The sequence below is a fragment of the Dipodomys spectabilis genome, unplaced genomic scaffold (genome assembly GCF_019054845.1).
Source record: "Dipodomys spectabilis isolate Male_0828 unplaced genomic scaffold, ASM1905484v1 ptg000366l, whole genome shotgun sequence".
Classification (NCBI taxonomy): domain Eukaryota; kingdom Metazoa; phylum Chordata; class Mammalia; order Rodentia; family Heteromyidae; genus Dipodomys; species Dipodomys spectabilis.
Window position 1 is genome coordinate 2572259 of NW_024871043.1, and position 12166 is coordinate 2584424.

The window sequence follows — 12166 nt, forward strand, 5'->3', positions numbered from 1 at the left end:
CTGTCTCTGAGTACTGGGGCTTGTACTCAGGGTCTGGGCATTGTCCTTTAACTTTTTATACTCAAGGCTGGCCCTCTACCACTTGAGCCACAGCTCCATTCCTGGCTTTTTGGTAGTTAATTGCAGATAAGAGTCTCTTGGAGGGGCTGGGAAGGTGGCTCAGTGGTAGAGCGCTTGCCTTGCAGGCATGAGGCCCTGGGTTTCGATTCCTCAGCACCACATAAGCAAAAAGAAAAAAAGCCGGAAGTGGCACTGTGGCTCAAGTGGTAGTGCGCTAGCCTTGAGCTGAAGAGCTGAGGGAAAGCGCCCAGGCCCAGAGTTCAGGTCCCATGACCGGACCCCCCCCCCGTCCCCCCCCGAAAAAAGAGTCTCATGGACTTTCCTGCCTGGGTTGGCCTCAAACTTTGGATCCTCAAGTCTCAGCTTCCTGAGTAACTAGGATTACAGGTATGAGCCACAATGCCCAGTTGAGTGAGACTTCTCTACTTATCTAGTTACTTATTGGGGCTTGAACTGAGGGCCTAGATGCTGTTCCTGAAGGTTTTTGTTTTCATTTTTTGTTTTTTGGTTTTTTTTAGCTGAAGGCTAGTACTCCTCCACTTCTTACTTTTTTGGTAGTTAATTGGAGATAAGAGTTGCCTGGATTTGTCTTCCCCCGAGGACTTCAAACCACAGTTCCTCAGATCTCAGCTTCGCCAGTGGCTAGGATTACAAGCGTGAGCTACCAGACCTATTTAAGGCGAGGGAAGCGCCGTTTCCCACAGCACCCTGGTGTCTGGCCCCACCCTCGCTCTGACATTAGTGGTTTGGACGGACGGAGCTGTTAGGAGAATTGTAACACGGTGGGTTGAGGCTGTTGTTGTGCACCTGCTACTATCAAGCAGGTGGGAGCCGCGGGGTGGCAAACTGGGGTGTCCCATCTAAAGGAGAAAGCTACACTAACAACAGCTCTGCTTGCTGCTGCCTCAGAGGGACTAGGACTGTTCTGTAGTTCTTGTACTCAGAGAAGCCAGAAGCCCCTTTATGGACAGACTGTTGAAGACATGTAACAGGGTGTGGACTAGACACAACTTACTTGGGACTTAATGTCATCAAGCAAGCTCTTGGGCGCAGCACCCTACCCTGGCTCTGTCCCCAGTTCCCCCCCCCCCGACCCCCCGGGGAGAGGAGCAGCTTGCACAACCTCAACATGGAAAAGCAGCAGGATGCAGGTCTAGTCAGCTCTGAAACCAGACCTATGGTCTGTCCCCTGCCTTTCGTGGTGACACAGCCCGGTCTATACCTGACATCCTGTGTACAGCGCACAGTGCCAGCAAGAGAGATTTCAACAGGTGAGGGAGCCATGCCAGACAGAGGAGGAGAAGCAGTGAGGGGAGAAAGAGAAGGGGAGGGGGAGGGGGGCAAGGGGGGAGATCTGGGCAGCTTCCTTTGTTTTTCTAACCAAACCGAAGCCTGTAGGGAAAGCGTGTCTCAGAGGGCCTGCAGCCATCTTAAACATCTTTCAGGATTAACCCTGGGTATGGAGATAAACAGCTTTGCCCTTTGTTTTCCTGCTCCAAGCACTTTTTAGAAGAGGAATGATCTGAAATGCTCTCAGGCAACTGGCACTAGGGGAGTAGCTGGCAATGTGGAAATTAGGAGTCGTGTTGTCAAGGAGAGCCAGCCAGCAAGTGAGAGAGAGAGAGAGAGAGAAACAGAGACAGACAGAGACAGACACAGAGACAGAGAGAGAGAAAAACAGAGACAGAGAGACAGGGAGGGAGAGAGAGAGAGGGAGAGAGAGCATGCGCTTAACTCCTTCTTCATAACCTTGCTTTATGGTTTATTATTGTCTTTCTTTCCTTCCTTATTTCCTTTCTTCCTTTTTTCTCTTTCTCTCCCTCCTTCTTTCTTTCTTTTTTTTATGCCAGTATTAGGGTTTAAATTCAAGGTGTGCATTTACTCAAATTGCTTGTTCATGGCTGGCACTCTACCATTTAAAACATGCCTCCAACCAGGTTTTTTGCAGGATGTTTTGGAGATAGAATCTCATGGACTTTGCTGCCCAGGCTGGCTTCAATCTTGGAGTTGGGAATGCGGCCTACTGGCAGAGTGCTTGCCTAGCATGCATGAAGCCCTGGGTTCCATTCCTCAGTACCACATACACAGAAAAAGCCGGAAGTAGCACTGTGGCTCAAGTAGTAGAGTGCTAGCCTTGAGCAAACGAAGCTCAGGGACAGTGCCCAGGCTCTGAGTTAAAGCTCCAGGACTGGCAAAAACAAAAACAAACCCACAATCTTCCAGATCTCAGCCTAAGTAGTGAGAATTATAGCCATGAGCCACCACCAGTGCCTGGGGAATTTATTTTATTTCTGAGTTAACTTTTGAACATGGGTAGGTGGGATGCTGCAATTTTGTGTCCTAGCTTGGGGTGGGTGGACACAACGGGGTCCAGGCCTGGATGCTTCTCTCTGCCCTTGGTCCTTATCCCAGGAAGAAGGCCTGGGCTCACCCTTACTCCAGTCCCCTACCTCCGTACAGGAAGACAGACCCCTGCTCTTGCCTCCAGAAAAGTCCCTTCTAGCCCGGCACTGGTAGCTCACACATGTAATCCTAGCTACTCAGGAGGCTGAGATCTGAGGATCGAGGTTCAAAGCCAGTCGGGCAGGAAAGCCTATGAGACTCTTCTCGCCAATAAACCACCAGAAAACCGGAAGTGGCGCTGTAGCTCAAGTGGTAGAACACTTCTCTTGTGCTGAAGAGCTGAGGTGCAGCGCCCAAGCCCCATGACTGACCAAAAAAAAAAAAGTCCCTTCTAGAAGGAACTGCCATCTCCACCTAGTCTGCCCCCTCAGACCACCCGAGCCAAGCATGCCACAGCATGCCAGCCTTCATCCTAGGTAGATGGGTGGAAACAGGAGGAAATTCAAACTGGCTGTGTGTCCAGCTGAGAAAGGAGACTAGAGGACAGGGTGACCATCACAGCCCAGCACCCAGGCCCAGCAGAGCACTGCCCCCCCATGCTCTAAGCCGAGCTGCAGAGAGCCCCTCCAGGAAATGAGCTAAGGGATGGGAGAGAGAGGGCAGTCATGTGGCCATCTGGCCCAGCCTGGCCTGGGAAGTGCCCTTTGTCACTTGGCAATTCACTGCGTCAGTGTGGAAGCCGTGATGCACTGGTGGGCACCTGCTAGGAGCCATGTGCTTTCATTCGCCAGCCCCCACCCGCTACCCAGTTAAGACTCCACATTAACCTCCCTGGGGGTGGGGCGTGGTCAGAGGACCCCGTGGTCACCTCTGGCCTCCGCTGCCACTTCTCGGCTCTCCCACTGAGAACAAGCTGTTTTCTTGGCCTAGAAAAAGTGACTCCTCGTTCTTCAAAGGACACCTGCCCTAACCAGCTCCTTCCTTCTTCATTTTCTTTCCTCTTTTTTTTCTTTGTCTTTTTTTTTTTTTTCCAGTCCTAGAGCTTGAACTAGAGCCCTAGGCTCTGTCCCTCAGCCTCCCTGCGCTCAAAGCTAGCGCTCTACCACTTGAGCCACAGCGCCACTTGCAGCTTTTTCTCTGTCTGTGGTACTGAGGAATGGAACCCAGGGCTTCATGCACGCTAGGTAAGCAGTCTACCACTGAGCCACATCCCCAGCCCCCCTCATTCTTTTTCTACCTTCCTTCTCTCCTCCCTACCCCCCCCCCTTTCCCTTTTTTTTTTCTTTGTTTTCAACTGGTCTCCCTATGTAGCCCAGATTAGCCTCAAATTCATGAGCTCTTACCTTGGTCTTCTGATTGCTGGGATTACAGGCATGCACCACCATGCACCTGGCTTGTAACGTTACTCTTGATACTGCCAGTGGAGTGACTGACCTTCACCTTGCTTCCTGAGTCCATCTGTAAGGGCACTTCTCATGCTGTCCCAATGATTTATAGCACCCAGAGCTCTCCCAGCCTTGCAGTCCCCGGAACACCTGGCCTTGCTCTCCCCTTGGTGCTCAGCACAGATCAATGTTCACCATGAAGTAGGTTTCAAGAATGGCTACAGCATTTTGAAGCTGTTCTCGCCCATCAAGAAGTGAGGCCAGCCAGGTGCTGGTGGCGTACACCTGTAATCCTACCTACTCAGGAAGCTGAGACCTGAGGATCAAGGTTCAAAGCCAGCCCAAGCAGGAAAGTCCATGAGATTTTTTTTTTCCTCAGTCGTAGGGCTTGAACTCTGGGCTTGAACTCTGTCCCTAAGCTCTTCAGCTCAAGGCGAGCTCTCTACCACTTGAGCCATAGCGCCACTTCCAGTTTTCTGGTAGTTACTTGGAGATAAGGGTCTCACAGACTTTCCTGTCTGGGCTGGTTTTTAACTGCGATCCTCAGATATCAGCCTCCTGGGTAGCTAGGATTACAGGAGTGAGCCACCAGCACCCAGCTTCTAAGAGGTTCGTATCTCCAATTAACTAGCAAAAATCCGGAAGTGGAGCTGTGGCTTAAGTGGTAGTATCCAGCCTTGAGTGAAAAAAAGCTAAGGGAAAAAAAGCTAAGGGACAGTGCCCAAGCTCTAAATTCAAGCCCTAGGACTAGGGCAACACACACACACACACACACACACACACACACACACACACACACACACACTGTGAGGTCTTGTACTGGGCATAGGACTAGCACATACACACACACACACACACACACTGAGAGGTCTTGTACTGGGCATAGGACTAGCACACACACACACACACACACACACACACACACACACACTGTGAGGTCTTGTACTGGGCGTAGGACTAGCACACACACACACACACACACACACACACACACACACACACTGTGAGGTCTTGTACTGGGCATAGGACTAGCACATGCACACACACACACACACACACACACACATTCTGTGAGGTCTTGTACTGGGCATAGGACTAGCACACACACACACACACACACATTCTGTGAGGTCTTGTACTGGGCATAGGACTAGCACATGCACACACACACACACACACACTCTGTGAGGTCTTGTACTGGGCATAGGACTAGCACACACACACACACACACACACACACACACTGTGAGGTCTTGTACTGGGCATAGGACTAGCACACACACACACACACACACACACACACTGAGAGGTCTTGTACTGGGCATAGGACTAGCACACACACACACACACACACACACACACACTGAGAGGTCTTGTACTGGGCATAGGACTAGCACACACACACACACACACACACACACTGTGAGGTCTTGTACTGGGCATAGGACTAGCACACACACACACACACATACACACACACACACTGTGAGGTCTTGTACTGGGCATAGGACTAGCACATGCGCGCACACACACACATACACACACACAGACTCTGTGAGGTCTTGTACTGGGCATAGGACTAGCACATGCACACACACACACACACACACTGTGAGGTCTTGTACTGGGCATAGGACTAGCACATGCACACACACGCACACACACACACACACACACACACACAGACTCTGTGAGGTCTTGTACTGGGCATGGTGGCACACACCGGCCACTCCAGCCCTCAGGAGGTGGAGGCAGGGGGAATGCAAGTTCGGGGCCAGCCTTACCTATAAGTCCCTATTGCCACAAAACCCAAAAAACAACCAAGAAACAAAAAGCCTTCTCCAAAACAAGTCCTGCCTACTGCCCTCCAACCCCACCCATTGTTTTCTTTCTTCTTCTTTTTATTTTGGCCAGTCCTGGGGCTTGAACTCAGGGCCTGAGCACTGTCCCCTGAGCTTCTTTTGCTCAGGGCTAACACTCTACTACTTGAGACACAGCATCACTCCGGCCTTTGCTTACGTGGTACTGAGGAATCGAACCCAGGGCTTCATGCATGCTAGGCAAGCACTCTACCACTAAGCCACCTTCCTAGCTCCTCTTTTTTTTTTTTTTTAATTGTTCATTTTCTCCATCCCCTGAGCATGGGCTGGCCCTGATGATGGCTTGCATTGAGGCCCCAGGCCCCAGCTTGACAGATGCCCCTTCACTTGAGGCGGGAGGGACACTATGGAAGCTATGGACCTGCAGCTGTCTGTCTCCTACTCTTGGATGCTGGAACACAGCCTGGGCGAAACTGCCTTTCCTGCTGGAGGCTGAGCTCGCCCATGGAGAAGCGGGGCGCCCCGGCTAACCCCCCAGCCAGCCCTAGGTGACACCAGTCAACTGCAGATGTTACCAGGGGCCCAGATCACAGCAGCTGGTCCTGGCCCATCTGCAGGTGGAAGCCCCAGGAAGGCTAAATGGCTCCAGAAAGCAAGGGTCTGAATGCCTGGATGCTGGTTCAAGACACAGGGACACAAAGCTAACTTATCCACTCTGTAAGAGAATGTTATTTACAAGTGACACTGGCTGGCAGGTCGGTTGTCAGTTCTCTTCTGGACTGAGAGGGGAAAAAAGGAAGTCCTGGAATGCCTATTCACCAAGCTGAACCCCTCAAGTCCTTTCAAACAGAGTTGCTTCCCGCCCCCCAAGTCTGTTACCTCTTTTCTTTCCTGGGAGCAGGATCGGATTCTTTCCAGCTTCCTCAGGGTCTGACCTGTAGCAGTTCAAAACAGAATCAGAGCTTCAGGCTGTTTGGGAACAGGGAGTTGAGTGCTGCAAAAGCTTTTTTATTTGCAAACTGAATAGACAGGACCAATCATAATCAAATAATTTTAAGAAAATGTAGCCTATTATTATAATGGGAAAAATGGCCCACTTTTGAAATAGACCATCGGCAAAGAAAATGGTAATTCACACACTCATGTTATTTGACTATAATGAACACAGCTTTGGCTTTTAATCTGCAACATTATCTACACTCTGAAAGGGCTGACGGACCACGATTCTCCCCGTTGAATTACATTTCTATTAAATTGTTTGGAATTAGACAAAATGCTTTCCACAAAAATGCCTTCCGCTGTGTGCATACACATAAACTTTAATGGGTGCCAAACGAAGGCAGGGGGCGTGGAACCCCCAAACTTCCCACACAGGTGATGCTACAGATGTGAACTAGCAGCAATCACCCCTGTTATAGAAAATGGGCAAATTGAGAGAGAATTGTTGTTTTCCTTGGCAAATCTGAACACTAGCATTTGAAGGGAGACCTTGATTCTGCAGGGAGTCTTGTTTAACGTCACTGTCATGGAGGAGTTGAACCACAGTGCCTTGGTTTTAAGTTCTAAAACCAGGAGGCTGAGATTTGAGGTTCATGGATGGAAGCCAGCCCGGGTAGACAAATCCAAGAGACCCTTATCTCTAATTAGCCATCAGAATGCTGGAAGTGGAGGTGTGACTCAAATGGTAGAGCACCAGCCTTGAGTGGGAAAAAGGTAAGGGTCAATGTTCAGGCCCTGAGTTTAAGCCCCGGTACTAGCACATAACACACACACACACACACACACACACACACACACACACACACACACACACACACACACAATATAAAATGGAGTCACTGCATACTGTTACTCTCACTGTATCTTCTAAGCTGCCCAATGACAAGCTCAGGTAGCCATTTGTGAGAATGCTACAGCACGTGGCCTATGAGCAGAGAACACTCAGAGTCAGGAGCAGAAGGCAGCTTACTGAAAGGCAGGTAGTGGGGACTGAGTCTCCCAAGGCAGGGACCTGAGCTCTCCGTCTGCTCAACAGGAGACGGACTTCCTCCTTCTGACCCAGAACCAGCTAATCAGAATGGCAGACCCCAGGAACACGGGGTGGGTTCTGGGAGGCAGAGCAGAGAGAGGGCGGGCAGGGCTAATCCCGGCTGAGTAGTCAGAGCTATTTGCCAGGGGGGTGGGGGGTGTGTTAGACTCACGGATCGAGCAGGATGCCAGAAGGAATGGATGTGAAATTGACTTCATGTGATCTAGTGACAATCACTTACAATGGATTGTGTGTATGTGTGTGTGTGTGTGTGTGTGTGCGTGTGTGAGCATACATGCACGGATGCGCCTGTGTTCTTTTCCGCCTTAAAACACAGAACTGGAAGTAGAGCTGTGGTTCAAGTGAAAGAGCACCAGACTTGAATTAAAAAACAAAAAAAAGCCAAGCCAAGAATCCAGGGCCCTGAGTTTAACCCCTGGTACTGGCACCAAAACTATTTTTGGGGGGCAAAAAAAGAACTGAAGATTTGGCTGGCTCAACACACACACACACACACACACACACACACACACACACACACACACACACACACACACACACACACACACACACACACACGGCAAGCAGCCTAGGGTTTAAGGGTGAGAAAGAACCCAAGCCAATATGCCCCTGTGATGTGCAGTAGGTTTAAAACTTGCTCTAATGTGAAAGCTTATTAATTTAAACACACAAACAAAACCAACCAACCCGAAGAGCCAAAGTCGAGGGCTCGGGAGATCTGGTTGATGAAGTCCTTGTGATTCCCGATGCTTTAGAGCAGGAGCTAGAAAACAGCTCTCCCATTCCAATCAACCCCACTCTGGCTGTCGGCCTGAGGATTCAGAGTAGACCCAGAGGCTGGTTACAGACAACACATCTATAGTCCCCACGCACAAGTGGAAGGGATTGAGAGGGGCTAGACCAGGTTACCTCCCCGGCAGGAGCAGCACTGGGGCAGGTGAGAGATGGTGGGGCCTGAGCTGCCGGGAGGGGAGGGCGCAGGAGGGAAGCAGAGCCAGTCCAAGCAGTGGCACCAATCTGGCAAGGCCCTTCCTTTGTTGGTGATGCCAACGGCTAGGGATCCAGTCCCAGGGGACAGGAGCAGCTGTGGTCCCTTGGGTAAGGCACAGGATCTCTCAGAGGGCCAGTTACCCCAGATGTTTTGTTTGAAATGAGTGTTCAGCCGTACACGGATGGTTTACGCTTGTAATCCTAGCTATTCGGGAGGCTAAGATCTGAGGGTCCAGGTTCAAAAACAGCCGTGCAGAAAAGTCTGTAAGACTCTTATCTCCAATTAACCTCAATAAAAAGAGCCACATGTGGAGCTATGGCTTCAAGTTGTACAGCACTAGCCTTGAGCAAAAAAAGCTAAGGGACAGCACTCAAGTTCTAAGTGAAAGCCTTGATCCAGGCGCGTGCACACATGCACACACACACACACACACACACACATCGTTTATCTGAATCATCTCAGTGTTTGTATCTCATATCCTAAAATTCCCTCATATGAAGACAGTAAAATAAACCAGGAAGGTGGAACATAAAAAAAAAAACACTAACACACAACCCACAGAGTTTAAACTACTGAAATTTGAAAGCAGATCTCTCTCCTGGAGCTAATTAGAAGTGTCTTTATTCATTAAATTGGAAAATAATTTGCTTATTTTCCAAGGAAGATAATTCGCTCTAATTATGAGCATTTGTTACCTTACCTCCCTAGGAGGCTGCTCAGCCCCAGCCTCATACCCTGGAGCCAAGACAGCTGCCTGCTGCCACGGGCAGGCATGTGTCTGGTGACTGCCCTTGGCCTCTGGACCTCTTCCTCCCTGTCTCTCATTTATCCTCACTACACCTCAGCGAGGGGAGTTGGAAGACGTTGACATTAGTATGGATACATGCCATTCCTCTGCATTTTACAAGGTGACATGCTTGCCTCGGCTTTGAGGCCGTAAATAAGGCCTGATGCAAAGGCTTCTTGTGTATCTGCTTTAGAGAATGGAAATGTGTCTCAGCAGCTTTTGTAACTTATACCACTGTTCTTCCATTGGTGATCACAAGGCTTTTCTTTTTGCCTTAGGTTTCTCCTCTGTGATTGGGGGTGACATTCCCATTTTTCTCTGCTCTGTGTAGATGATATTCATTGTTACAGCTTTGAGGGAGAGGAGACATGGATGTTAATTTCTGAGGCCAGCAGGCAAGGGAGAATCCTTGTCAAAACTACCCTTGACAAGGAGAATTAAATACCTATCAAGTACAGCATAGGACACGTCTATGACTATAGTAGACTAATGTGTGGATTCAAATCCTGGGCAAATGTAAATGTGAACTGTGTGCGCTGGTGGCTCACGCCTATAATCTCCCTACTGAAGTCTGAGGATCACAGTTCAAAGCCAGCCCCGGCAAGAAAGTCCAGGAGACTCTTATCTCCAATTAACTACCAAACAAATGAACAATAACAACAACAACAACAAAAACAAAACCAGGGGCTGGGAAGGTGGCTCAGTGGTAGAGTGCTTGCCTTGCATGTATGAGGCCCTGGGTTCGATTCCTCAGTACCACATAAGCAGAAAAGGCCGGAAGTGGCGTTGTGGCTCAAGTGGTAGAGAGCTAGCCTTGAGCTGAAGAGCTGAGGGACAGCGCCCAGGCTCAGAGATCAGGCCCCAAGACCAGCAAAAAACAAAACAAAACAACCCTCCCCCCCCCCCCCCAGGAACTCAAGTGGTAAAGCACCAGCTTTGAGCACAAAAGCTCAGGGATGGTGCCCAGGCTTTGAGCTCAAGCCCTAGATCTGGCATGTGTGCATGCCCACGCGCACACACGTGCACACACACACACACACACACACACACACACAGTATGTGACACTCTTATCTCCAATAAACCATCAAAAAGCCAGAAGCAGAGAAGAAGCAGCTCAAGTGGTAGAGCACTATCCTTGAACAAAAAGGCTAAGCAAGAGTAGGAGACCCTGAGTTCAAGCCCCAGTCCTGGCACACACATACAAAAAGTATGTGCAGGGCTGAGAATGTGGCTGGGTGGTAGAGTGCTTGCCTAGCATGCAGGAAGCCCTGGGTTCGATTCCTCAGTACCACATAAACAGAAAAGGCCAGAACTGGCACTGTGGCTCAAGTGGTAAAGGGCTAGCCTTGAGAAAAGAAGCTCAGAGACAAAGCCCAGGCCCTGAGTTCAAGCCCCAGGACTGGCAAAGAAAAAAAAAGAAAAAAGCATATGCAAAACATCATTTCAGGGTATTCTTAGTTATTCATATTGTAACAAAGGCACTATGAACTGCAACTAGGGGTCCAGTGACGCCTAGCCAGAGTTACTCTCATCAATCTGCTTGCAGCACAAGCCCTCCTTCCCATGATGGGACAGTGTCTGCCAGGGTCAGAACCCCACCATAGAGCAAGGACTGAGCTCACATAAACAGGCCCCCAGGCTCTGTATCCTCACTGGCCTGCAGTTGCTGCTGTTCTGCCCTTAGGTGGAGCTCTAGTCCACACTGCTGCTGCGGACCTAGAGCCACATAAAGGGAGAATTGGTAGGTGGGGGTTGGTGGCTCAGGGGAGGGGGTTCCGGAGATATGGACCAGGCATGCAGTGCTCTGTAAGTAACCCTTATTAGAACTCTTTTCCACTTTCAAGCTGGGCTTGAGTCTCTTTGGGCTATTGTAGGTATGGACCCCAGTACCTAGGACTCCTCAAACTCCTGAGGAAATTCGCACAATATACCCTACCTTCCCCTAGCCGGATGGGAAAAGAAGTGAGTGTGTGGGCCAGACCAGACGTGGGCCACAGACTAACCTGCTAGCTCTTGCGTTTTAATTTATTTTGTTCTTCGCGCTAAAAATGGAATACTCTTGCTTTAGATGAATAGTATAGTTCTCATTGATCAAAAACAAACAAAAAATAGATGAGAAACAAATAAATCAAGAGGGAGCAATTAAACTGCTTGTTCCTGGTCACAAAAATGTACCTTGGAAGTATCAGGGCTCAAGAAGTGCCTAACTGCCACCATCACTATCACCATCATCACCATCATTACTATCTTGATTTTTGTTTTTTGTGGGTCCTGGGGCTTGAACTCAGGGACTGAACGCTGTCCCTGAGCTCTTTTTTGCTCAAGGCTAGTGCTCTACCATTTTCATCCACAGCGTCACTTCTGATTTTCTGGGAGTTAATTGGAGATAGGAAGTCTCACAGATTTTCTTGCCCTAGCTGGCTTTGAACCACAATCTCAGATCTCAGACTCCTAAGTGGTTAGGATTATAGGCATGAGCCACCAGTGCCTGGCTCTTCGTTTTTGTTTTGAGAGGACTTTTTAGGCTGTGTTGAGAGTTGCACGCAGGGCCTCGTATTTGCAAGGCAGGTTCTCAACTACTTGAACCACAGCCCCATTCATCATCATTGCTACCTTCTCCATTACCTTCACCACCACCATCACTACCATCACCACCACCATCACCTTCACCTTCATCATCACCAACACTATTATTATTACCATTGGCATCACCACCATTATCACCATCA

At 49.5% G+C, this 12166-nt stretch overlaps 1 protein-coding gene across 1 annotated transcript in view; it reads right to left on the reverse strand.

The window, feature by feature from the left end:
• Positions 1-12166, reverse strand: part of LOC122096314 (katanin interacting protein) — a 118004-nt gene that overhangs the window by 87245 nt on the left and 18593 nt on the right. The window contains exon 2 of the mRNA XM_042666869.1: positions 6488-6543. Within this exon, the coding sequence (XP_042522803.1) occupies positions 6488-6543 (56 nt within the window). The remainder of the gene's footprint in view (positions 1-6487; positions 6544-12166) is intronic.